Genomic DNA, 24,764 nt, shown 5'->3' with positions numbered 1-24,764 from the left:
ACAGATTTTTTCCAAAATAATTTTGGATTATTAGTTAATAGTTTACTAATACTGCAGTGCTACACCATCCATGGTGGTTTGAATCCACGGATTCTGAACTGGAGAAACCACACGTGCAGAGGGCTGACTGTAAGTTACACACAGATTTCTGGCTGCTCGAGGGTCGGCGTCCCTACCCCCCACATTGTTGAAGAGTCAACCATATAGTACAACAGAAGTAAAACACAGGAAGTCATGATATCATGGTTTTATTTTGAACATACATGGGAACTTTTTTTGAATACAAGAGTAGAAATACAATTCCAGAGAAAAACATTCCAGTGCACTGTGGTTCTTTGTGGAGTAGAAGACGGTGATTAACGCTGCCCATGGTATAGTCACCTAGTTCATAAATTTTATGGTTCACAAACTCAAATGAGAGATTTTACAGATGGTTGTATCATAAACCTAACTTTAAGAAACCTATCAAGCAAATGCTTAAGCTTATTTTTGTGATCTGGTAAAAAGCCTACAAATCATGAATCGCTTTAAAACTGGAGAGGGGGGTGTACACACAGTATGTGAGGTACTTGTAAAGTATAATAAAACAGGTGGCTTATGTGTATGTAAAGTGGTATTTCCTATTTATAGGAAATGTTTACAGCAAAAGAATAGCGAGGGATCAAACTAACGAAGGCCAATACATTTTTATTTTTCCATTCTCTTCAATTCTTCACTAATGTCGACAAGCTTGTGTTTTTTGCAGCCACGCAGAGCTGAATTGTTGAACTGGTTTTCTAAGTGTGGTTCCTAGACCAGTAGCATCACCTAGGAACATAACAGAAATGCAGTCTTTCGTATACCACTCCAAACCTACTGAAACCAAGTTCTGGGGGTGAGGCCCAGCAATGTTTTGGGGGGCATTTTTTTCGTTTTTTTTTTTGTTTTTTTGCGGTACGTGAGCCTCTCACTGTTGTGGCCTCTCCCATTGCGGAGCACAGGCTCAGCAGCCATGGCTCACGGGCCCAGTCGCTCCGCGGCATGTGGGATCCTCCTGGACAGGGGCACGAACCCGTGTCCCCTGCATCGGCAGGCGGACTCAACCACTGCGCCACCAGGGAAGCCCCCAGCAATGTTTTAACAAGGCTTCCAGGTGATTCCGATGCACACTCAAGTTGGAGAACCACTGGAGCAGAACTTGGCCTTCATTCAGCCCCTGCATAATTTTTACCAGTCTCTTCTGTAAAAAGATGATTTGAACGGCCTCCTGGAATAATGGGCCCTGATAGGATTTTTCTTCCAATTAAAAAAAAGTTTTTTTAATGCTGTAATTGCATTAATACTAATATGCTTGACATACGGATAACCTGTTTTGCTCTTTGAGGAAACAACTTCAGATGCCCTGTTGGAAAACAGAGTTGGGTTTGATATAACAGCAACCTTTTAAATTGGTGATCTAAGTACAAATATATCCTATCGCAAAACAAGTCTATAAGTGATAGAAATTAAATTACCTCATTAGTATTCACCCACTTTTAGCACATACATAATAGTATTACACTCTCTACATAACTGTCTTCATTAAAACCACAAAAGGAAAAATAAGAATTGTCTCAACATACTTGTTAAGAATAAAAATAGTAAAAAGCTGACCCTTTGACAAACTATAAATTTAATTCCTGCCTCTACATCAAATATATCTTGGCAGTTTTATCAGCATATTATTCACAATTGTAATAGAGAAGAAATTGTTTTGAGAATCAATGTTCTCTTTTTTGCTATAATCTGGAGGACTTTTTTTTTTTTAAACAATACATGTTAACTTGGTTGCAGTTACTTTTAGAGTTCACAAGCTTTTACTTGTCCTGTCCTCCCAGTGACTATAAGGACAGTCACTCATGATGTTTGTACAGATGGAGAACTGGTTCTCAAGTTTGGCTACATATTAGAATCATTCAGGAAGCACTCCTACCGGTGATTCCAGTGTACAGCTGAGGCTCAGAACCAGGGCCTCAAAAGATTTCAGCAACCAATTTCTCAACCAAAATGCTACAGTACCTTTAGAAGCATTTAACAGTTTGAACATACACTGCATCTGATCAAGCAAGGTGTCTTGCTGAATATCCTACTCTAGTGCCAACTGCTCTGGAGTAATCTAAGTTGCCTCTGCTGTGAGACTGTCACTGCATCTTACTATCAGGATTACGAGAGTTCTCACTGAGAGAAATCATTCTTTGCAACATGGACCCGCTTTGATAATGGATTGGGTTTCCTGGGACTTGTAAGGCACTAAAAACCCTTGGGAAACATCATAAACCGCCACCATCAGTGAATCTCAACCCAGGATGCACGTTAGGAACTTTCAAAAGCTACAAAAAGCTGAGGTCCTATCCTCAACCAACTAAATCAGAATCTCTGTTGTGGAGGTCTATCACTATTTTTAAAAGCTCCTCAGGTGAGGGTTTGATAATAGAAGGCCAATTTCTTAAATCAATAGCCTGTACTTTTTAAGATTCTTGCATGACATCTTAAATTTATACTAAACTAAGACTTCCGAATTTCACCCCTAATGAAATAGAGACAGAAGCAATGAAAAGAACATTCTGAAAGTCAAGGCTTCAAGCATGGGCATATGTACTTTGAAAAATATAAATTACTAAAGCCAGGCATAAGATACCACCTCCCATAGTAGTTGTATCTGACTGAAGATCACATCCAGCTGCGAAGCACAAATGAACTAGTCCCGAACTAAAAGATAAGTCTTCCTCAAGTGCTCAGCTTAAAATGCTTTAAGGTTTGGTTCAAAATCCAGGGCCCCACCCCAGACCTATTAAATCAGCAACTCCAGAGGAGCCAGAGAATCCATACGTTTAACAAACTCCAGATGATTCTTATGATCAGAGAAGTTTGGGAAACACTGCTGATGGATATTAAAGAAAGAATAAATTTTGGAGATGCATATTCAATAAGCATGAATATGCCTTTATGCTTAATTAGAACCTTGTATATCTCATGATTCACTGGGATTACTTTTGTTAAACAGTGATAATGGCAAAATATCTGTTTCAAAATCATCTCTGCTCAGACTGTGTTCTTTTTTGCCAGTGATAATTCCATTTGGAACCAGGAGGGGAAAGAAAGAAATCGTGGTATTTCATAGTTCAGTTTTAAGTTTCTCATATAAGTCCTCTTGGTCAATCATGTGTGTGTGCCCGTTCCAGCGGTGATAGGCGAGGAGAGCAGCATTGTAGCCTGCGACAGCACTCATTTCCATGGCACTCGCTGCGACCTCCACGCCGCTGAGGTAATAAAGTCGGTCGTGGAGTACGACGGAAGGGCATTTCTCTGGAGGCGTATAATGAGGGTATGCAAGCCATGACCGCTTCACAGCATAATCATAGGACACAAAGAGCTTTAAAATTTGTTCTTTAGTAAGAGGTCCTGCGGAAAAGATCTTCCAAACGTGTGCCCTGTCCGCTTTTGGTTGAGGATTATTATTTTCTTCCACAGAAGACACGAGCCCAATGCTGTTAATGAACAAATCTGGATTATCCGTGGTTAAGACTGTACCGAGATCAAACTCATCTAAGGCTCTAGAGGTAAAGACAGTTGAATTCAACTGCCCCTTAATTAAAGTTGTCACTAAAGGTTCGTAGTATTGATGGAATTCCTCAATTGGAGGATCAAAGTTAAGAAAAGTTATATTGGACATTTTTCGATTCAATGGAGTGGCCACCAGGACGATGTCATAGAGGTCTGAATGGGTCTCAGATCCAGTTTGGTAGACCGCTTCATACACCTTTGTGGGATTTCCTAGAGGCAATAGGGAAGCATACATTTTTTTAATGTTTCTAACATACTATATTTTATACCTTCTAAAAATAATTCTATACCTTCTTAATAGTTTCTCTGTAATTCTAAGGCATTAAACAAGTTTTATCCCTTAAGATAATTATCCCTTGCATTTGTATTACAATGAGGCCAATTTTCTACTTGGAATGGAAATAAAATCTTGTCAATAAGTACAAAATATGAAATTTTTACTTTTGAGGATGAAATTGTTTTTTAAATCCAAAGAGTCATGCTGCTGTACTTGAGCACATTTGTGAATATTTCTACATGACAGACAACACCTCCAATTTAAAATTCCATCATTTGGGACTTCCCTGGCCGTCCAGTGCAGGGGGCGCAGGTTCAATCCCTGGTCGGGAAACTAAAATTCCATCATTTGGAACTGAGTGAGAGATGGAAAGAGGTTTTTCTCCCTGAGCCGTTATTTTCTGCAGGGAAGATTAGGAACAATAAAATAGAAGTTCAAGTTTACCTGTCTGCTTGGTCCTCATTTTCTCCTCTATGGACATTACTGAGCCAGATATAAGATTGCTTTTGGAAGCCTGAAGGAGCCGTGAGCAAACAAGTTTATTGCCACCTTTTACTGCCCAAAGGCCAGGATCAGTACCGGACATTGACACTGCCCCTGTCCGCGGTAGGAAGAAAACGTGTTTTAATTCTGACTCTGTAAGAGGCCGTCTACCCACTCTCCCTTCCCAATTAGCTAAGCCCTGCTCCAATGTCTTTAGACATTGCCAGATGGCCCTGGGAGCAAAATCTCCCCCAGATGAGAAGCATTCAACTAATAAAAGCTAAAGACTCTGTTCCCATAGAAATGCACATTTACACATACACAATTTTGCCAACATTTTTACTGTGTCTGAGGTTTCACAAAGAAAGGTAGTCTTCTCCAAATCATGGCCTAAAGTAAGGAGCCACCATAGCATCAGGTAAACCACTCTGTAAACTAATGTCCATAACTATTCCAAGCCCTGACTTACCTACAAAGCCATTGATGTTCAAGGTTTGGCCATAATTGGTCCTCATGACAGGAGTAATAATTTCATCAAGGAACTTCTCAGAAAAGCCTGCTTTCTGCAAGGTTTCAAGAAGTGATCGGTTAAATAATCCAAGGTAGTCGTCCCCTCCTAGGGAATGTAGTAACTTTTCTACGCTACTGAAGGCATAGTCATGAGATTGGTAGCGGTAGATCCTTTTGAACAGAAAAGAAATGGGCATTAAACACCAAACAAGACAGGGGGAAGGGTACACATAAAGAAGGAAAATAGCATTCTAAGACTCAAAGTGACTTTCATGTGTCCTTCTGATGAGTCCCTACCTATCCTGTGAGATGCACCTCAGTCACCATCTGCCCCAGGTATCCCAGAGGTTCTTGGCCTCCCTCTCCCTCCGCCTCCTCTGGGGGAAGGCCACTGTCCTTTATATACACTCTTCTGCATTAATATGGTCACTGGGAGCACCTTTCAAGAAGTAGGTATGTCTTATTCATCTTATCTTGAGCACACTTAGACATGTCTAAAGTTAAACTTTACCTTTCCACTAGACTTGATCCTCTCTCCTCCCACAACCAAAAATAACAAGTTTCTCCCAACATCCTACATGTCATTCTCAGTTCATTTAGTTTCAAATGAAAACATTTCACTTCTCCTCTCTGCTTCTCCCACCTAAGAAGGAAATCTTATCAATCTTTCTAACATCTCTTCTGTTACTTCATTCTCATCTCCCTGATCTTAAGTAAGGATTTATATTCAAACTACTGAAGTGAATAACTGATCTACCTGCCTCTAGTTTCTCTTCTTTGAAACATTTATGAATCTCCCAGATGTCCTAAAATACCCTTATTTTGTCATCCATCCACTTACTCAAAAAACATCTTGCGTATTACTGTTACTTACTAAAGTTCTGACATTAAAAAAAAAATCATGGATTTTTAGAGCCAAACTCATCAAGTCTAACTAACTCCTTTGCTCAATTGCAGATAAAGAAACAAAGTAGAGGTTAAAGAACTTGTCTAGAAGTCACATGGCAAGTAGAAGGCTCAAGAACCACTATCCCCCTCTGCCTTCAACCACACACACACACACACACACACACACACACACACACACACACAATCTTCCACTTGAATACAGCTGACCCATTCATTCACTGCTCTCCAAAAATGCTCTGGATATTGCTCCCAAACACTGCACTGCCTCTTCCCTCCATCTGGAATACACTCCCATCCCTAATCATAGAACAACTAGCTACACTTTCCTTCAGAGCCTGAATCCCAAACCCTTTGCAAAGTCTTACCCAACTTCCCAGTCCACAGTAATGTCATCACCTCCAAAAGTCCCATAAAACTTAGCACTCATGCTCAGCACTTAGATACTACTTCGAATTATTTAATTTTTAGGAACTATCACCTGACATTCTCTGCACTTTAGAGACTTGAAAAAATGTTCACATAAATTAGTTCATGCAATAATTCAATACATATTTTTTCAGGGTACAAGTGATACAAAAATGAGGAAGACATGGTTTCTTTCTCTCAAGGAACTTACAGTTAGGAATAGGTACTCAGGCATATGCACAGATAAGTGTATGAAGCAAAGGAAGAAATAAGTGCCAAGGAAAGATCTCTACCAGTGATCACAGAAGAGTTTTTACATCAAATTTCTTCTCTCAAAATAATCTGTAATTTTTTTAAAGAGCAGAGATAATGTCATATCCATTTCAACATTACCTACTGTCTAACGGTATAGTATACAAAATGTTGAATATGGGCTTCCCTGGTGGCGCAGTGGTTGCGAGTCTGCCTGCCGATGCAGGGGACATGGGTTCGTGACCCAGTCCGGGAGAATCCCGCAAGGCACGGAGCAACTAGGCCCGTGAGCCATGGCCGCTGAGCCTGCACGTCCGGAGCCTGTGCTCCGCAACAGGAGAGGCCACAACAGTGAGAGGCCCGCGTACCGCAAAAAAAAAAAAAAAAAAAAAATGTTGAATATATTTTTGTGGAAAAATTCTCAGTGCCAAAACTGAGAAATTAAAATAATTCCTTCCAGCCCATACTGTTTGGCTTGTAGTCCCTAGGAAGTTGGAAAAAGTAAGATGAAAACACTGAGTTCTTCAGAAAAATAATACACTGAATACCTCATAAAATGAATAGCAATCTTTTGTAATGGTCAGCATGACAAAATAGTAGCCAATTAAATAACTTAAGTATGATGTTATAAAAAAATTATCCCCTGCCTCCTCCCACCTGAGCCCCAACCGCACTCAAACAAGCCTCCTAAGTAAAGGCCTCATAGAGGGTGACATGAGACAATATATACCGTGTAAACACTGAGCACTGTAACTGCTTTACAATACTAGTTGCATTACAGCGGTCCCCAACCTTTTCGGCACCAGGGACCAGTGCCATGGAAGACAATTTTTCCACGGACGGGGCGGGGGTGATGGTTCAGGCGGTAATGTGAGCGATGGGGAGCGGCGGATGAAGCTTCGATTGCTTGCCCAGCCCACACCCCCACACCCCCACCACCCCCCTCCCCGTCCCCGCTCATCTCCTGCTGTTTGGCCCGGTTCCTAACAGGTCCGAGGCCCAGGGGTTAGAGACCCCTGCATTAGAATGCCTATTTACGGGCTTCCCTGGTGGTGCCGTGGTTAAGAATCCGCCTGCCAATGCAGGGGACACGGGTTCCAGCCCTGGTCTGGGAAGATCCCACATGCCGCAGAGCAACTAAGACCCTGTGCCACAACTACTGATCCTGCGCTCTAGAGCCCGCGAGCCACAACTACTGAAGCCCGTGCACCTAGAGCCTGTGCTCCGCAACAAGAGACGCCACCGCAATGAGAAGCCTGCGCACCACAATGAAGAGTAGCCCCCACTCGCCGCAACTAGAGAAAAGCCCGTACACAGCAACGAAGACCCAACACGGCCAAAAATAAATAATAACTGAAATAAATAAATTTAAGGAAAAAATGCCTATTTACTAAAAAGTGAGATGTAACTAGTAGTTTCTGCTAATCAGATTGGTTACACAAACTTCTTTTCTTTTTAAACTACATTTGTATAACCCCTACCCATTTATTCACTCATTCATTCATTTAATCATTCAACAAATATTTATGGAGAATCAACTTTGAGTCAGACACTGCTCTAGGTGCTAAGGATGCAGAAGTCAGTACAACACAGAAAAAAGTCCCTGCTCTAATGGAGCTTTTGTTCTAGATGGGGAAACAGGCAATAAAATAAATAAAGAAATGCAAGCAAATTATATGACAGTTTAGAGGATGATAATTATCAAGGAGAAAAGTAAATCAAAAGTAAGATTGGAGGGCTTCCCTGGTGGCACAGTGGTTAAGAATCCACCTGCCAATGCATGGGACACAGGTTCGAGCCCTGGTCTGGGAAGATCCCACATGCCACGGAGCGACTAAGCCCATGCGCCACAACTACTGAAGCCCGCATACCTAGAGCCCGTGCTCCTCAACAAGAGAAGCCACCATAATGAGAAGCCCACGCACCACAACGAAGAGCAGCCCCCCTCACCTCAACTAGAGAAAGCCCGCATGCAGTAACGAAGACCCAATGCAGCCAAAAACAAATAAATAAAATTTAAATTTTAAAAAAAGTAAGATTAGAAATGCTTGGAGCTGACAGGGTTGCAACTCTAAATAAGATGATACAAAAAATAAGTAGTCAAGGAAAGCCTCACTGAGAAGGTGATCCGTCAGCAAACACCCGAAGGAGGTGAGGATACAAGCCTTGAAGGGACAGGAGTGGGGGGAAATATTTCAGACAGAGGTAAGAGCAGTGCAAAGGCCTTATGACAGCAGCATGCCTGCAGCTGAAGCAGAGAGATCCCGGAGAACAGGAAGAGGCACAGACAGAAAAAAGTAGGGCAGGTGGGGTGAAGCACTTCTACAATAATTGAGTAAGGACCTTAAAACATCTGCCCCTACATAAAAGCAATGAGAACACTGACAAACATTGTCCACATCAACTTTTTCAGAACTCTGGAAATAAACAACATCCCAGGAGAATTGATTCAAGAAAAATGGCTGAATGTCTGTAAGAACAAGTGAGCCTTGTGGTACTTTAACTTCCCCTATTCCCATTCCCCTCTTGCTAGCAACAAGGTGGCCTTCAAAATCAGCAGCCTTGCAACTACAATCCCTGTGAAACCAGCAAGCTGGCAGCCACAGGAGGGGATAAAACAGGCTTGGAGCATCCCAGAATTCCCATTCCCAGAGAAGTGCCACTTTTGCCCTATTTGGTAACTCACTCAAAAGCTCTATCCTCAGGGATTGTCCTTTTGTTTTTTTTAATACAATTGTTAAAGGATATACTCCATTTACAGTTATTACAAAATATTGGCTATATTCCCCAAGTTGCACAATACATCCTATATCCTATCTTACACCCAATAGCTTGTACCTCCCAGTCCCCCACCCCTGTATTCCCCCGCCCCCTGCCACTGGTAACCATTAGTTTGTTCTCTATATCTGTGAGTCTGTTTCTTTTCGTTATTTTCACTAGTTTGTTGTATTTTTTAGATTAGGGCTTGTCTTTTTTGACCTGATTCAGAGCTCGCTCTGTACAAACAGCCCATCCTGAGTGCATCGGTCAAAGACATCAGTGGCAATTTAACATCAGCTGCCTGAGGCTGTGATACCAACTGGGGCTAATAAAAGGCTTACCAAAAGATTTTTTTTTTAAATATTGGGGAATGAAAAACCCCAATTCATTCCTTGGGACCTAGAAGCTCATGTCCATGTACAAGGCTGTCACATGCCCAGGAAAGACCTGAGAAGGCCCTAATCTGTCACCTCTGGCTGACCTTGAGGCTTTGAGCAAGCCAGAAGTAAAGGCTAGAGTTGTAAACCACCCTCCAGAGCATTGCAAACATATCCCAACACACACACTTGAGTAGCCATACATGGCAAAGAATACAGACTTCATAGAATCAGTCCCAGAAAGTCACTAAACAAACAAACAACAACAACAAACCTGGGGTGAGGGAAATTCTGATTTCCAGAGCTGCCATTTAATATTATTTTAAATGTCCAGTTTTCAACAAAAATCATGAGATACTCAGAGAAACATGAAAGTATGGCCCATACATGGGGTGGGGGGGTCGGGGGGGAGGAGTCAACAGAAACTTTCCCTAAGACAACCCAGACATTGGACCTACTAGACAAAGACTTTATTTATTTATTTATTTTGGCCTCGCTACACGGCACATGGGATCTTAGTTCACCAACCAGGGACCAAACCCGTGCCCCCTGCATTGGAAGCACAGAGTCTTAACCACTGGACCACCAGGAAAGTCCCATAGACAAAGACTTTAAATCAGCTATTATAAATATGTTCAAAGAACTAATGGAATCCATATCTAGAGAACTAGAGCAAGTATGAAAACAATGTTGATTAGAACAAATAGACTGTTAATAAAGAGAAAGCAATTATAGAAAAAAAATTTTAATTCTGGAGTTGGAAAGTATAGTTTGAAATTAAAATTCCCTAGAGGGGCTCAACAGCAGATCTGAAACAGCAGAAGAATCAGTGAATTTAAAGATAAGGTCAGTTGAGGGCTTCCCTGGTGGCACACTGGTTGAGGGTCTGCCTGCCGATGCAGGGGACACGGGTTCGTGCCCCGGTCCGGGAAGATCCCACATGCCACGGAGCGGCTGGGCCCGTGAGCCATGGCCGCTGAGCCTGCGCATCCGGAGCCTGTGCTCCGCAACGGGAGAGGCCACAACAGTGAGAGGCCCGCGTACCGCAAAAAAAAAAAAAAGATAAGGTCAGTTGAGATTATACAATCAGGGACAGAAAGAATCAAGAGTTAAGAAAATGATCGGAGCCTCGGAGCCTGTGAGACAACAAAAAGCATACCAAGATACACGTAATGGGAATCCTAGAAGGAGAGAAAAGAAACGGACAAAAAGTTGATGAAGAAATAATGGTCAAAATTTTCCCAAATTTGATGGAGGACATTAATCTATACATCCAGGAAGCTCAACAAATCCAAAAAGGATAAACTCAAAAAAATCTACACCTAAACACATCATGGTTAAACTGTGGATAAATAAAGAGAAAATCTTGAAAGCAGCAAGAGAAAAGCAACTCATCCAGCAAAAATGATCCTCGGTAAGATTAGGAGCTGACTTCTCTTCAGAAGCCATCATGTCCAGAAGACAGTGGGATGACATATTGAAAATGCCGGGGAAAAAAAGACTATCAACCAAGAGTTCTATATCCAGCAAATCTATCCTTCAAAACTAAAGAGAAATTAATATAATCCAGGGTAAACAAAAACAGATAATTTAACACTAGCAAACCTTCCCTACAAGAAATACTAAAAGTTGCCCTTCAGGCTGAGATAGCACCAGACAGAAACTCAAATCCACATGAAGAATGGGTAAAGGTAATTAAATAGGTAAATATAAAAGACAGTATAAAGATACACTGTTTACCCTTAAACAACATAGATTTGAACTGTATGGGTCCAGTTATACGCACATTTTTTCTAATAAATACACAGTTGGCACTCCATTTCCACAAATGCAGAACTCACAGATACAGAGGGCCAACTGTAAGAGATCTGAGCATCTGCAGATTTTGGTATCTGTGGGGTGGTCCTGCACCCAATCCCCCATGCATACCAAGGGACCACTGTATATGCTTGAAATTCTTTCCCCTTATCTGACATTTTAAAAACTGCATAAAGCAATAATTATAAAACTAATAAGCTTATAGAACATAAAGACATAATTTGTATGACAATAGCACAAAGTATGGTGAGGTAACAAAGCTATATTGGAGTAAAGTTTTGTGTACTATTGAAATTAAGTTGGTATTAATTCAATTAACATTGTTTTAAGCAATTAACATTATTTTAAGATAGTAACTGTAATCCCCAGGGAAACTACTAACACAATAACAAAAATATGTATTCTAAAAGAAACAGCAAGAGAATTAAAATGGTACACTCTCTAAAACAAAAGAAGGCAGCACCTAGAGGATGAATAAATTCTGGAGATCTAATGCACAGCATAATGATGATAGCCAACAATACTATTTTATATACTTCCAAGTTTCTAAGAGACTAGGTCTTAAATGTTCTTGCCACATAAAAGAAACAATAATTATGTGATATGACAGAGGTGTTAACTAGCTATGGTGGTAATCATAATGTAATATATATTATAAATGTATCAAATCAACACATTGTACACCTTAAACTTACACAATGTCATATGTCAATTATATCTCAATATTTTTTTTTTTTTTTTCTTTTTGCGGTATGCGGGCCTCTCACTGTTGTGGCCTCTCCCGTTGCGGAGCACAGGCTCCGGACGCGCAGGCCCAGCGGCCATGGCTCACGGGCCCAGCCGCTCCGCGGCATATGGGATCCTCCCAGACCGGGGCACGAACCCGTATCCCCTGCATCGGCAGGCGAACTCTTAACCACTGCGCCACCAGGGAGGCCCCTCAATATTTTTTAAAGGCACTATATGCTAACAATGAACAATACGAAAAGGAAATGAAGAAACAATCCATTACAATAGCATCAAAAAGAATAAAATATTTAGGAGTAAACTTAACCAAGGAGACAAAAAGACGTGTACACTGAAAACTACAAAACATTGCTGAAAGACATTAAAGACATCCTGTGTTCATGGACTGGAAGACTTGAAATTGTTAAAATGTCCGGATTACCTAAAGGGATCTACACATTCAGTGCAATCCCTATCAAAATCCCAGTGACATTTTTTTTTTTTTTGCAGAACTGGAAAAAATTCCTAAAATTCACATGGAATTTGAAAAGATCCCAAATAGCCAAAACAATATGAAGAAAGAAAAATAAAGCTGGAGGTCTCACACTTCCTGATTTCAAAGCATAATACAAAGCTACTGTAATCAAAACAGTTTAGTGCCAGCATAAAAACAGACATACAGATCAGTGGAACAAAACAGAGAATCCAGAAATAAATTCTCATGTATATCATCAAATGTTCATCAAAGGTGCCCAGGCTACACAATGGGGTAAAGAATTAGTATCTTCAACAAATGGGGCTGGGAAACTGGATACCCACATGCAAAAAAATGAAACTGGACCCTTACCTTAGATGATATACAAAAATTAATTCAAAATGGATTAAAGACAAAAACATAAGACCTGAAACTATAGAACTCCTGGAAGAAAACATAGGGAGAAAGCTTCATGACATTGGATTTGGTGATGATTACCTGGATATGGCAACAAAAGCACAGGCAATGAAAGCAAAAAGATAAATGGGACTACATCCAACTTAAAAACATCTGTGCAGTGAAAGAAAAAATCAACAGAGTGAACAGGCAACCTACAAAATGGGAGAAAATATTTGCAAACCATGTATCTGATAAGGGTTTAATATCTAGAATATATAAAGAACTCTTACAACTCAGCAACAACAAAAATGCAATTAAAAATGGGCAAACAATTTAAATAGATATTTCTCCAAAGAAGACATACAAATGGCCAACAAGCATAGGAAAAGATGCTCAAGAGGGACTTCCCTGGTGGCAGAGTGGTTAGGAATCCGCCTGCCAATGCAGAGGACACGGGTTTGAGCCCTGGTCTGGGAGGATCCCACATGCCGCGGAGGAACTGAGCCCATGCGCCACAACTACTGAGCCTGCACTCTAGAGCCCGCAAGCCACAACTACTGAGCCCGCCTGCCACAACTACTGAAGCCCATGTGCCTAGAGCCCATGCTCCACAACTGCAATGAGAAGCCCGCACACTGCAACAAAGAGTAGCCCCCGCTCGCCGCAACTACAGAAAAGCCCGCACGCAGCAATGAAGACCCAACACAGCCAAAATTAATAAATAAATTTACAAAAAAAAAAAGAAAAAAAGATGCTCAACATCACTAATCATTAGAGAAATGCAAATCAAAACCACAAAGAAATTATCATCTCACACCCATTAGGATGGCCACTATCTAAAAAACAGAAAATAACAATAACAAGTCCTGGCAAGGGTGTAGAGAAATTAGAACCCTTGTGCATTGTTGGTGGGAACGTGAAATGGTGCAGCTGCTATGGAAAACAGTATGGTGTTTCCTCAAAAGATTAAAAGTAGAATTACCAAAAGATACAGCAATCTCACTTCTAGGTATATATCCAAATAAATTGAAAACAAGATCAAAGAGATAACTGAACACCCACATTTACTGCAGCATTATTCACAATAGCCAAGGGGTGGAAGCAACCCAAATATCCATCAAAAGATAAATGGGTTAAAAAAAAAGACAGCAGTAATGGAGAAACAGAGGAACAAAAATGATATAAGACAAATAGAGGGACTTCCCCAGCAGTCCAGTGGTTAAGGCTCTGCCTTCCAATGCAGGGGGCACAGGTTCAATCCCTGGTGGGGAACTAAGATCCCACATGCCATGTGGTGCAGCCAAAAAGAAAAAAGACATATAAAAAGCAAATATCGGGCTTCCCTGGTGGCGCAGCAGTTGAGAGTCCGCCTGCCGATGCAGGGAACACGGGTTCGTGCCCCGGTCCGGGAAGATCCCACATGCCGCGGAGCGGCTGGGCCCGTGAGCCATGGCCGCTGAGCCTGCGCGTCCGGAGCCTGTGCTCTGCAACGGGAGAGGCCACAACAGTGAGAGGCCCGCGTACCGCAAAAAAAAAAAAAAAAAAAAAAGCAAATATCAACAGTAATTAAACATAAATGGACTATACTCTCCAAACACAACACAGAGATTGGCAGACTGGATTTAAAAAATAATAATAATAATCCAACTTATCTTGTCTACAAGAAATACACTTTAGATTCAAAGACACAAATAGGTTGAAAGTAAAAAGATGGGAAAAGATATACCATGCCAACAGTAATGAAAAGAGAGCAGGAGTGGCTACACTAATATCAGAGAAAATAGACTTAAGACAAAAATTGTTACTAGAGACAAAGGAGGACATTTTATAATGTTAAAAGAGTTACTCCATCAGGAAGACATAACAATTATAAACATATATGCACTTAACAACAGAGCTCCAAAACACATGAAGCAACACTGACAGAACTGAAGGGAGAGACAGACAGTTCAACAATAATAGCCAGATACTCCAATATCCCACTTTCAACAATGGGTGAACGAGTACACAGAATACCAACTGTATATTAGTTCACTAGGGCTGCCATTACAAAGTATCACAGGCTGGCTGGCTTAAACAACAGAAATTTATTTCCAACAGATTTGGAGGCTCCAAGTCCAAGATCACGGTGTTGGCAGGTTTGGTTTCTTCTGAGGCCTGTCTCCTTGGCTTGCAGATGGCCACCTTCTTGCTGTGTCCTCACATGGTGTTTCCTCTGTCTGTGCACATCCCTGGTGCCTCTTCTGTGTGTTCTAATCTACTCTTCTTATAAGGACAACAGTCAAATTGGATAGGGCCCAGCCTAACGGTTTCATTTTAACTTAATTACTTCATTAAAACCCTATCTGCAAATACAGTCACATTCTGAAGTACAGGAGGTTACGGCTTTACCATATAAGTTTGGGGGTAGGGAGGACACACAACTCTGCCCATACAAACAGGAAATTTAAAAATGATGAATGGGATTATCTACATCCTATCAGGTCTTCCAAGCCATGGCACAGATTTTGGCTGTAACTCTGCATGAAATAGCCACTGAAAGTTTCTCAGCAGAGGAGTAATGTGATAACTCTTAGATTTTTAGAAAACTACTTTGGCTGCTATGCTGAGAACAGATTGTGATGACATATGTGCAAAAGCTGGGAGATGAGTTAGGAGGTGTATTAGTTCCCTATTTCTGCAGTAACAAATTATCACAAACTCAGTGGCTTAAAACAATACAAACTTATTATCTTATGGTTCTGCAGGTTAGAAATCCAAAGTCAATCTCACTGGGCTAAACTCAAGGTGTCAGCAAGGCTGGTTCCTTCTAGAAGCTCTGAGGGAAGAAACCATTTTCTTGCCTTTTTCAGTTTCTATAAGCCACCTTGGCTCATGGCCCCTCCAAGCATCACTCCAACTTCTTTCTTCCATCATCACATCTAATATTCATTCTGATTCTCCTGCCTCCCTCTTATAAAAACTCTTGTGATTACACTGGGCCCACCTAAATAATTAAGAATTATCTCCCCTTTTCAAGATCCTTAATCTTATCTACAAAGTCCCTTTTACCATGTAAGGTAACACATTCACAGGTTCCAGGGATTAGAATGTAGACATCTTGCAGAGGGAGGGAGGCATTATTTAGCCCACCACAGGAGGCTATTCCAACAATCCAGACGGGACTTCCCTGGTGGTCCAGCGGTTAACACTCTGTGCTTACAATGCTGGGGATGTGGGTTTGATCCCTGGTTGGGGAACTAAGATCCCACATGCCGCCAGACAAGAGATAATGGTAGTTTGGATCAAAGCGGTAGCAGTGATGGTGGTGAGAAGTGGTGAAATTCTGAATATATTTTAAAGACTGATAGGATTCAAGATAGACTGGATTTGGGAAATGAGAAAACGAAAAGAATAAAAAATGACTTGTTAGGTGTAACTTTTTTCCTTTGAGGAATAAAAAGGGTGTTTATAAAGCCTTTCACTATGAGTCCTATCAGTCTCAGATCAAGAAGTGTTCAGGATCTAACATGTCCCCAGAAATGCACTAAGTGCTAGAGACAAGAATGAGCTTGAACCCAGCCTATAAGCCAAGATATCTCAACAGGTAGCCATTTTGTGCACCACAGGATTCAATTCAACAAATATGTGACTGAATATCTATGACATTCTGGCTAATATGCATACTACAGAACACAAGTGTGTGTGTGGTGTACACCATATAATACTTGAGATGTTTGAAAAGAGAGATGAATGGTGACTAGAGTATTAGGCAAGGGGTGAGATAAGACATGAATTTTGGAATAAAGAATGGCATCCAACCAGAAAAACTGCATAAATAAATGCTCAGAACTGGAAATTGACTTAGCAAGTGTGGGTATCAGGGGCAGCAGGCTCTCCACCCAAGTACCTTCAACAGCAAAGAAAAGTGCACACTCCCAGGGGTGTGGGGTGTTGCCTACCACAAGCTTGAGCCCTCTTTCACGTATCATGGTTTACTATTGTCACATGGGCTCTTGCTCACACTCTGCACACTCTGAAATAGAAGCACAAAAATGACAATGTACCTCCCCAAAGCTGGTCAACAAATCTCCCAAAACTTTCTACAGAAGATCACACAAGCCACTTTCAAAAGGAGCCAACTGCGTCTGTCATATATATCCAAAAAAGGGAGGAAATATGTTGAGCAAGGACTTTAGGTTTCTTACACCATTCAAAGAAAGAAAAAACTCAAGAATATTCTCCAATTACGTATTTTAACCCAGTGGTGCTCAACCCTGATTACAGGCAAGATTCACTTGAGGTGAACACACCAATGCCCAGATGCCTACCACAAACCAATGAAATAAAACTTCTCTAGGGGTCGAGCACAGCCTTCTTTTCTTTTTAATTTAGTTTTTGCTGTGTTGGGTCTTCGTTGCTATGCGAGGGCTTTCTCTAGTTGTGGCGAGCGGGTGCTACTCTTTGTGGCAGTGCACGGGCTTCTCTTGTTGTGGAGCACAGGCTCTAGGCACGCAGGCTTCAGTAGTTGCAGCACACGGGCTCAGCAGTTGCGGCACACAGGCCCTAGAGCGTGCGGGCTTCAGCAGTTGCGGTGCGTGGGCTCAGTAGTTGTGGCCCGCGGGCTCTAGAGCGCAGGCTCAGTGGTTGTGGCGCACAGGCTTAGTTGCTCCGCAGCATGTGGGATCTTCCCAGACCAGGGACTGAACCTGTGTCCCCTGCATTGGCAGATTCTTAACCACTGTGCCACCAGGGAAGTCCCACATCATTCTTATTTTTAAAACTGTGCCACCAGGGAAGTCCCACATCATTCTTATTTTTAAAACATCTCCATGTTGGGAATTCCCTGGTGGTCCAGTGGTTAGGACTCCGCACTCCCACTGATGGGGGCTCAGGTTGCATCCCTAGTTGGGAACTAAGATCCTGCAAGCTACGCAGCATGGCCAAAGAAAAAAAAGATCCCCATGTGAATATAATGTACAGCCAGGATTAATAACTACTACTTTACTGAAATGTTGGGGATTTCACTGTTCCAGATTCCTCTTTGGCAACCTCTGTGGCTCCCAATCCTGGTTTTTGTAACATGGGTGATATTACAAATATTTAATAACCGATACAACATTAAACAGAAAGTAGACTGACTACAGCACTGGAACTGAGTCAAGACTCCCTGCTGGGGCAGTGGAGGAGACTCCCAGGGAAGAGAAAACATGCAGGTAGTAGCTATTTCACAAGTCCAGCAGTATTTCACTACTTTAGCAACTGGCACATGCTGGATCAATACCTGCCCTTTCCCCAACTATCTCATAGGGTATGACAAAATTATCAAAATAAGATCTGCATGTTCTTGATTTATTGAAAGAAACAGAAATGGATGGCCCTTTAAACAACATAAAGGTCAGCGGTCTATAATCAAGTATCAAAGATACACTGGAGGGGGGCAGTAATTCCATAAAGTTTGGGAATTGTTTTCTAAAATCAAAAATAGTATAATCTACAGGGAACTATATTCAATATCCTGTGATTAAACCATAATGGAAAAGAATATGAAAAAGAATGTATGTATATGTATAACTGAATCACTTCGCTGTACAGCAGAAATTAACACATTGTAAATCAACTATACTTCAATAAAATAAACTTTTTAAAAACAGTATAATCTATGTATCCCCTCACTGGGTCTTTTTCACAGTTCTGTAATACCTTGAATTCACTTCAAAAGTGATTTCTTAAATTCTCAAAGGGCAATTCTCTACATGTCAAGAAAACTGATACACACAGGCAAGGTTGTATCTGATGCCACGTGAACTTGATTTTTCTGCTGAGGATGCTGCAACATGCCCTCTTTCCTTAAAAAGTGACTGGCTGTAGGGTTTCCCTGGTGGCGCAGTGGTTGAGAGTCTGCCTGCCGATGCAGGGGACACGGCTTCGTGCCCCGGTCCAGGAAGATCCCACATGCCGCAGAGCAGCTGGGCCCGTGAGCCATGGCCGCTGAGCCTGCGCGTCCGGAGCCTGTGCTCCGCAACGGGAGAGGCCGCAACAGTGAGAGGCCTGCGTACCGCAAAAAAAAAAAAAAAAAAAAAAAGTGACTGGCTGTAATGCAGGGGACAAGGGTTCAATCCCTGGTCCGGGAAGATCCCACATGCTGCGGAACAACTAAACCCATGCACCACAACTACTGAGCCTGCGCTCTAGGGCCCTCGTGCCGCAACTACTGAACCTGCACGCTGCAACTACTGAAGCCCGCATGCCTAGAACCTGTGCTCTGCAACAAGAGAAGCCACCACAATGAGAAACCCGCGCACCGCAAGGAAGAGTAGCCCCCACTCACCGCAACTAGAGAAAGCCCACGCGCAGCAATGAAGACCCAACACAGCCAAAAAATAAAAAATTAAAAGAAAAAAAGACTGGCTGTCTCTACACAAATTCTATGTATTTTCCTAGTAAACTGCTTGTCTCTCTACTAGAATATGTATTCTTTGAGGGCTGGGACATGTTCTGGGTTCTACATCTTTAGGACCTAGAATACTGCCTGGCACATAATAAGTACTCAATATTTGGTGAATGAACAAACGAGTGAATGACTACTTTAAAACAACCTGCACTATAGCTGAACTTAATGTACCTGCTGGAAAGGAGTTCAAGAAATTGACCTCAGAATGATGTTTAGAAAGAAAGAAATCCTTATCTACTATAAGTTACAGAAACTAGAGTACATTTATCCTATTCACCTCTTACATTTGTGCTGGGCAATACTTGGTCATATGACATGTAATTTTACCTTTTTTTTTTTAACAGATTTAATTTTATTTATTTTTTTTTTGGCTGCATTGGGTCTTCATTGCTGCATGCAGGCTCTCTCTAGTTGTGGCGAGTGGGGGCTACTCTTTGTTGCGGTGCGCAGGCTTCTCCTTGCAATGGCTTCTCTTGTTGCGGAGCATGGGCTCTAGGCACGTGGGCTTCAGCAGTTGCAGCACACAGGCTCAGTAGTTGTGGCACACAGGCCCTAGAAAACGTGGGTTTTGGTAGTTGCAGCGCGCAGGCTCTAGGGCACACGGGCTCAGTAGTTGTGGCTCGCGGGTTCCAGAGCATAGGCTCAGCAGTTGTGGCGCACGGGCTTAGTTGCTCCGCAGCATGTGGGATCTTCCCCGACCAGGGATCGATCCTGTGTCCCCTGCACTGGCAGGAGGATTCTCAGCCACTGCACCACCAGGGGAAGTCCCTAATTTTACCTTTTTAACAATTATTTTATTCCATTGGCACAGTCACAGTAATGAAACATTATTAGCATTTACAAGCTGAGTTTCTCCAGGATCTAAAACTGTAAACCAGCATAAAAATTAGCACATGCCAATGACCTTAAAAAAAACAAATAGGTTGTATCTTTCAAAGGTAGACTGGTTATCTTATGTTATTTTTCCTACTTACTAAAGCAATGCATATTCATACACAAAGAAATTTTTGAAAATACAGAAAAACATAAGAGAAGGAAAAGAGGCACCTGTATTCTCACTACACAAGACAGTGTGGGAATTTAATATCCGAATTTAAATTCTTGGGGCTCAGAACTGATATTTCAGGCTGCTGGCTCACTGAAACATCACGTCACAGTTAAATAAAGCTCATTTAAGTTTTCTGATCCTTTCTACAAGCTCTTGTACACATCAGCTCATTCATCTGCACACAACACTAAAACAGTTCCGAGATTAAGAAGGAGGACTCTGGAGCCAGACTGCCTGCGTAAGAACTCCAGCTCCACCGGTTACTAGGCGGGTGGACTTGCACACTTGAAACCTCTCTAAGCCTCCACCTTCCACACCTGTGAAAAGCAGCTAATAACAGTACTTACCTCAGAGAGCTGTCACAAGACTTCAAGGAGTTAATATTTGTAGAGCATTTTAAAGTGTCTGGTAACATTAAATAAACATTTGCAAAATATGTTTTCAGAAGCAAAAATAAACTACCCTTTCAGCTTCGAAGTGGATAAATGGTTTGCGTATTGTATACAAAACATTTTGCCTAACAATCTTAAAAACAGGCTGCAGTTAGGTAGAGAACTGTTCCGAGAAAACTATAATTCCTACAGATCATCTAATAAAAAGTCTTAGGTTAAACGGAAGAGAAGAAATTACCTCATAAACTTGTCTAATATATCCTCTACCCACATGTGCATCCGGAGGGACTGAAATCCATAGTGCCAAATTAGTTTAATCATGTTTATTATAAACCAGCTGTTCTCCTCATATACCAAAGTCTCTCCGTTATACACCCCCACTAGGCCACTAGGGCTCTGAACAGCAGAGAGACCTGTAGAAACAAAGAAAGGTAGCTAAGTCAGTGGTTTCTGTACTGCTCAAATGAGAGAAGGTAATCTGAAGCTATCGGGGACGTTCTGAAGTGAGCGAATCCGGGCTTCCCCCAGTTCTCAGGAGACATGTTAAAGGAGCTCTATCTTTAGAACAGTGGGTGATACACTAGACACCACACTTTCCAAAAGCGGATTCCCTGAAAGATGGGTTGGATGATCATGCAGATATATCAAAATGAGACTGGCTATAGTTAGTCTAAAAAGACTAAAAAGGCAAAAGAAAAAACCAAAGGATGAGCTGAATTCAACTTAAAAACAGAAATGTCAGACATGACTCTTGGCAGCATAAATGGCTCCTGGAATACACTCGCCCTCTTGCAGGAAAGAGGCCCAGGAGGCGTCCACCGGAGATGTGGCAAGCAGCTAAGGAAAAGAAGTCAGTCCCGTTCCGGTGCAAATCCTATTTTGCATAACTGGATATTTCTGATAACTGGAAAAAGGCCAAAATTACACAATATTCCCTGAGGAAAGAGCCTGCAGAGGCTGGCCACACTTCCCCCACACCTGTCCAGTGCCTCTGCTGGTAGGCAAGCAGTCCGATGTCCCAAGTTTTAGGCACATGTTTGCACCTACAGCTGTGTAAGTGACCTTAAGCCAGACACCTCAAGTCTCTGGGCCTCATTTCCCCAGCTGTAAAATGAGTATGCTAGGGTTTCTGCTAACTCAAACCATTCTTTGATTCTTTAACACGAACCCAGAGGTTTGAGAACCCACAGCAGCAACCATCCCCACCCTGTGCCCCATGGCTGTAATTCCAGATAACTGAAGATACAGATAACTAGTGTCCCATTACAGCAGAGCAGCTCCTAAGGCAGTACCAACTGCTAGCAGGAAAGTGAGGAAAGCAGTTTTACCAGCTTCACTGTAAAAGACGATTAACAAGGCAGGCAAGTTTCAGTTCCCTATCTGACAACAATATCCATGCATATTGAAGTCCGCTTAGCTCTAAGACCAAATTACATACCCAGGTCCTTGACAAAACGCTTCATGTGCAGATTTAAAGGATGGATGACAGAACCTCCTGACTCATATTCTTGCCCCTGCATAGTCACGGTGGCCAGACGGCCCCCCACCTCTCCTTTTTCAAACACGTCAATCTTCACATCGTTCCCAAATTTCTGCCGCAGATAATAGGCTGCTGAAGTGCCTCCAATGCCAGCTCCAATAATCGCTATGGGGGGGAAAAAAGGAACAGGTTTTTTTTCCCTCTTACCAGCTTTGTAGGTTTGCTTTGTTTCTGAAAGGCCGTAAATCAACAACAGACGTTGCTTAAGGCTGTTATCAACAATTTAGGGAAGCCTGGGGACGGGGAGGCAAGTGACAGCCACAGTGAAGATAGAACTATGAATCTGGACAGACACTGCCCCCAGACAAAAGTGGTAGTTACACTTTTTTTTTTTTTTTTTTTGCCAGATGGCCCAAGATTCTCACAGTTGGTTGTGGAAGGACCAAGTGGACCGCCGCACACCCTTCTGTGCGCCCAATGCAAAGGAACAGACGAGGTGGCGCCTTTCCAGGACGCATTTCAAATAAAGTGGCCGCCATTTTTGCCTTGATTTGTTCCATCTCGTTAATGTAAACAGGTTAATGATTCCAACAAAGAACACGGCTTAAAGGGGAATAAAAAAACAAAGCAGAACAAAATAAACAGGGGGCAAACCACCAAAACCACTCAAACTAAAAGAGTGGCTGTTTCGGCTGTGTAGTCGTCCTAGGCAGAGAACTTGTGCAAGCCAGGGGACTGTGCCAGCCGGCCGACTTCAGCAAAGCGGACGGGGGAAGGGCGCCCCAGTCCATCACTGGAAGCCGACTCGGTCAGCGCGGTCAGCTCATCTGCGCTGCTTGGTGTGCTGTGCCCGCGTGCGCCTCTCATCTGCAGAGCGGAATTGGCCCGTCGCTCCCGGACCAGCCAGAAGACCGACCTCCCAACAAGTGCAGCAAGGGAAGGCCGCGGGAGGGGCCTCAGCCTCCCCGGAGCCCAAGGCCTCCGACTCAGGGGCTGCAGGGAGGCCTGGCGCCCGCCCGCCACCCCGGGTCGCCCCCCTCCACGGCCCATTGCTCAAGTGGTCAAGTCTCCACGCCCGGGAAAGGGCGGTCCCTGGGGCACGTAAAGCAGTCCCAAGGCGCGAACCGGGAAGAGCTCCACTTGCGCAGGGAGCTCGTTCTGCGCGGCCCGGCGGGCGTCGCGGGTGCCCGGCCTGGCGCATCAGGCAGCGGCCGCCCGGCGTGGGGCGCGCTCCCACCGCCCCCGCCGCGCACCGCCTCCTTCTCGCCTACCGATATTCTCCGGCGGGGCCCGTGGCTCGGCGCTCCCAGGGAACCCCCAGCTGCACAGCAGCAACAACCCCAGCCACAGCCCCACAGTCGAGTAGGCGAGCCGCCCAGCGGTGCGCTCCATGGCTCTCGGAGCGCGGTCGGACTGGAGAGACCAGCTGAACGCCCGCATTTGAGTCTGCGCTCTTTGCCCGCCCCGCCCCCTGGCTGGCCTCGCCCCTCCAAGCCCCGCCCAGGTCCACCCCTAACCTACCCTGCTCTGCTGCACGGGCCCTTGACACTCCAAGGCCGACCTTGACACCCCAGGGCCACCCTTCCCTCCAAGAGCTGCCAACCCGGTCCTCTCGGTCCCCTAAGCCCGCCCTGCCCCTCCGAAGCCCACGCTGCTTCAGGGAGACACCAAAGGCCCCACCCCAGCTTTTAATTTCTTCAGTCGTGCCTTCTTCTGTCGCACCCTTCCCTTCAGTAGCTCTCGCTCAAACAATGCACACAGCTAATCGCTGCCAGAAACAGACCAGGGGTGCAACAAACACTTTACTGAGTGATCACTATGTTTGGGACTGTTGGGTACAGGATGAATGGGTAAATAGTACTAGGTAGAAGGAAAAATGGGGGAGACCAGGGATGGGGTGCCCCAAAGTGAAGGGAGTGGAAAAATAGTGACGGACATGAATAAAAGTAGTGTACTGACCTCATATGCTGGAACATTATGCAAACATTAAAAAGAGTTGTAGCATCAGTATCTATTGTCCTAGTATTGTTAGGTGAGAAAAACTGCTGACTGAGTGATGGGTATTATATGATCCCATTTCTGTAATTAAAATACCCCCACCCAGTCAAAAAAAAAAAAAAGGAAAAGAAAACACTAGTACATGAACGTGAAGAACAGTATGGGTGGAAGGAAAACAAGTTGGATAAAAAGAAAGGTTAGGGACTTCCCTGTGGATAAGACTCCGATCTCCCAATGCAGGGGTCCTGGGTTCGATCCCTGGTCAAGGAACTAGATCCCACATGCATGCCACAACTAAGACCCGGAGCAACCAAATAAATAGATAAATAAAATTATGGTTTTAAAAAAGGATAAGCTTGGAGAAAGGAAGCAGAAAATCCACTACAAAAAAGGACTCATTTATTGGACAAATATTTATTGAGTTCCTTCCAAGTGGCATG

The 24,764-nt window shown here is 43.1% G+C and overlaps 1 protein-coding gene across 1 annotated transcript; it reads right to left on the bottom strand.

The window, feature by feature from the left end:
* Nucleotides 1-232: 232 nt before the first annotated feature.
* On the bottom strand, nucleotides 233-23,776 carry PCYOX1 (prenylcysteine oxidase 1). The gene is made up of 6 exons (XM_060117114.1): nucleotides 23,598-23,776; nucleotides 22,285-22,491; nucleotides 21,085-21,259; nucleotides 4,812-5,023; nucleotides 4,304-4,456; nucleotides 233-3,792 (listed from the first exon to the last, which is right to left on the bottom strand). Exons 1-6 carry the CDS (start codon nucleotides 23,764-23,766, stop codon nucleotides 3,134-3,136), a joined length of 1,575 nt encoding a protein of 524 aa, XP_059973097.1. The 5' UTR covers nucleotides 23,767-23,776; the 3' UTR covers nucleotides 233-3,133.
* Nucleotides 23,777-24,764: the final 988 nt, after the last annotated feature.

This window comes from Mesoplodon densirostris, chromosome 14 (assembly GCF_025265405.1).
Source record: "Mesoplodon densirostris isolate mMesDen1 chromosome 14, mMesDen1 primary haplotype, whole genome shotgun sequence".
Lineage (NCBI taxonomy): Eukaryota > Metazoa > Chordata > Mammalia > Artiodactyla > Ziphiidae > Mesoplodon > Mesoplodon densirostris.
Note: the sequence above shows the minus strand (reverse complement) of the source record. Positions and strands in the feature narration are given on the sequence as shown.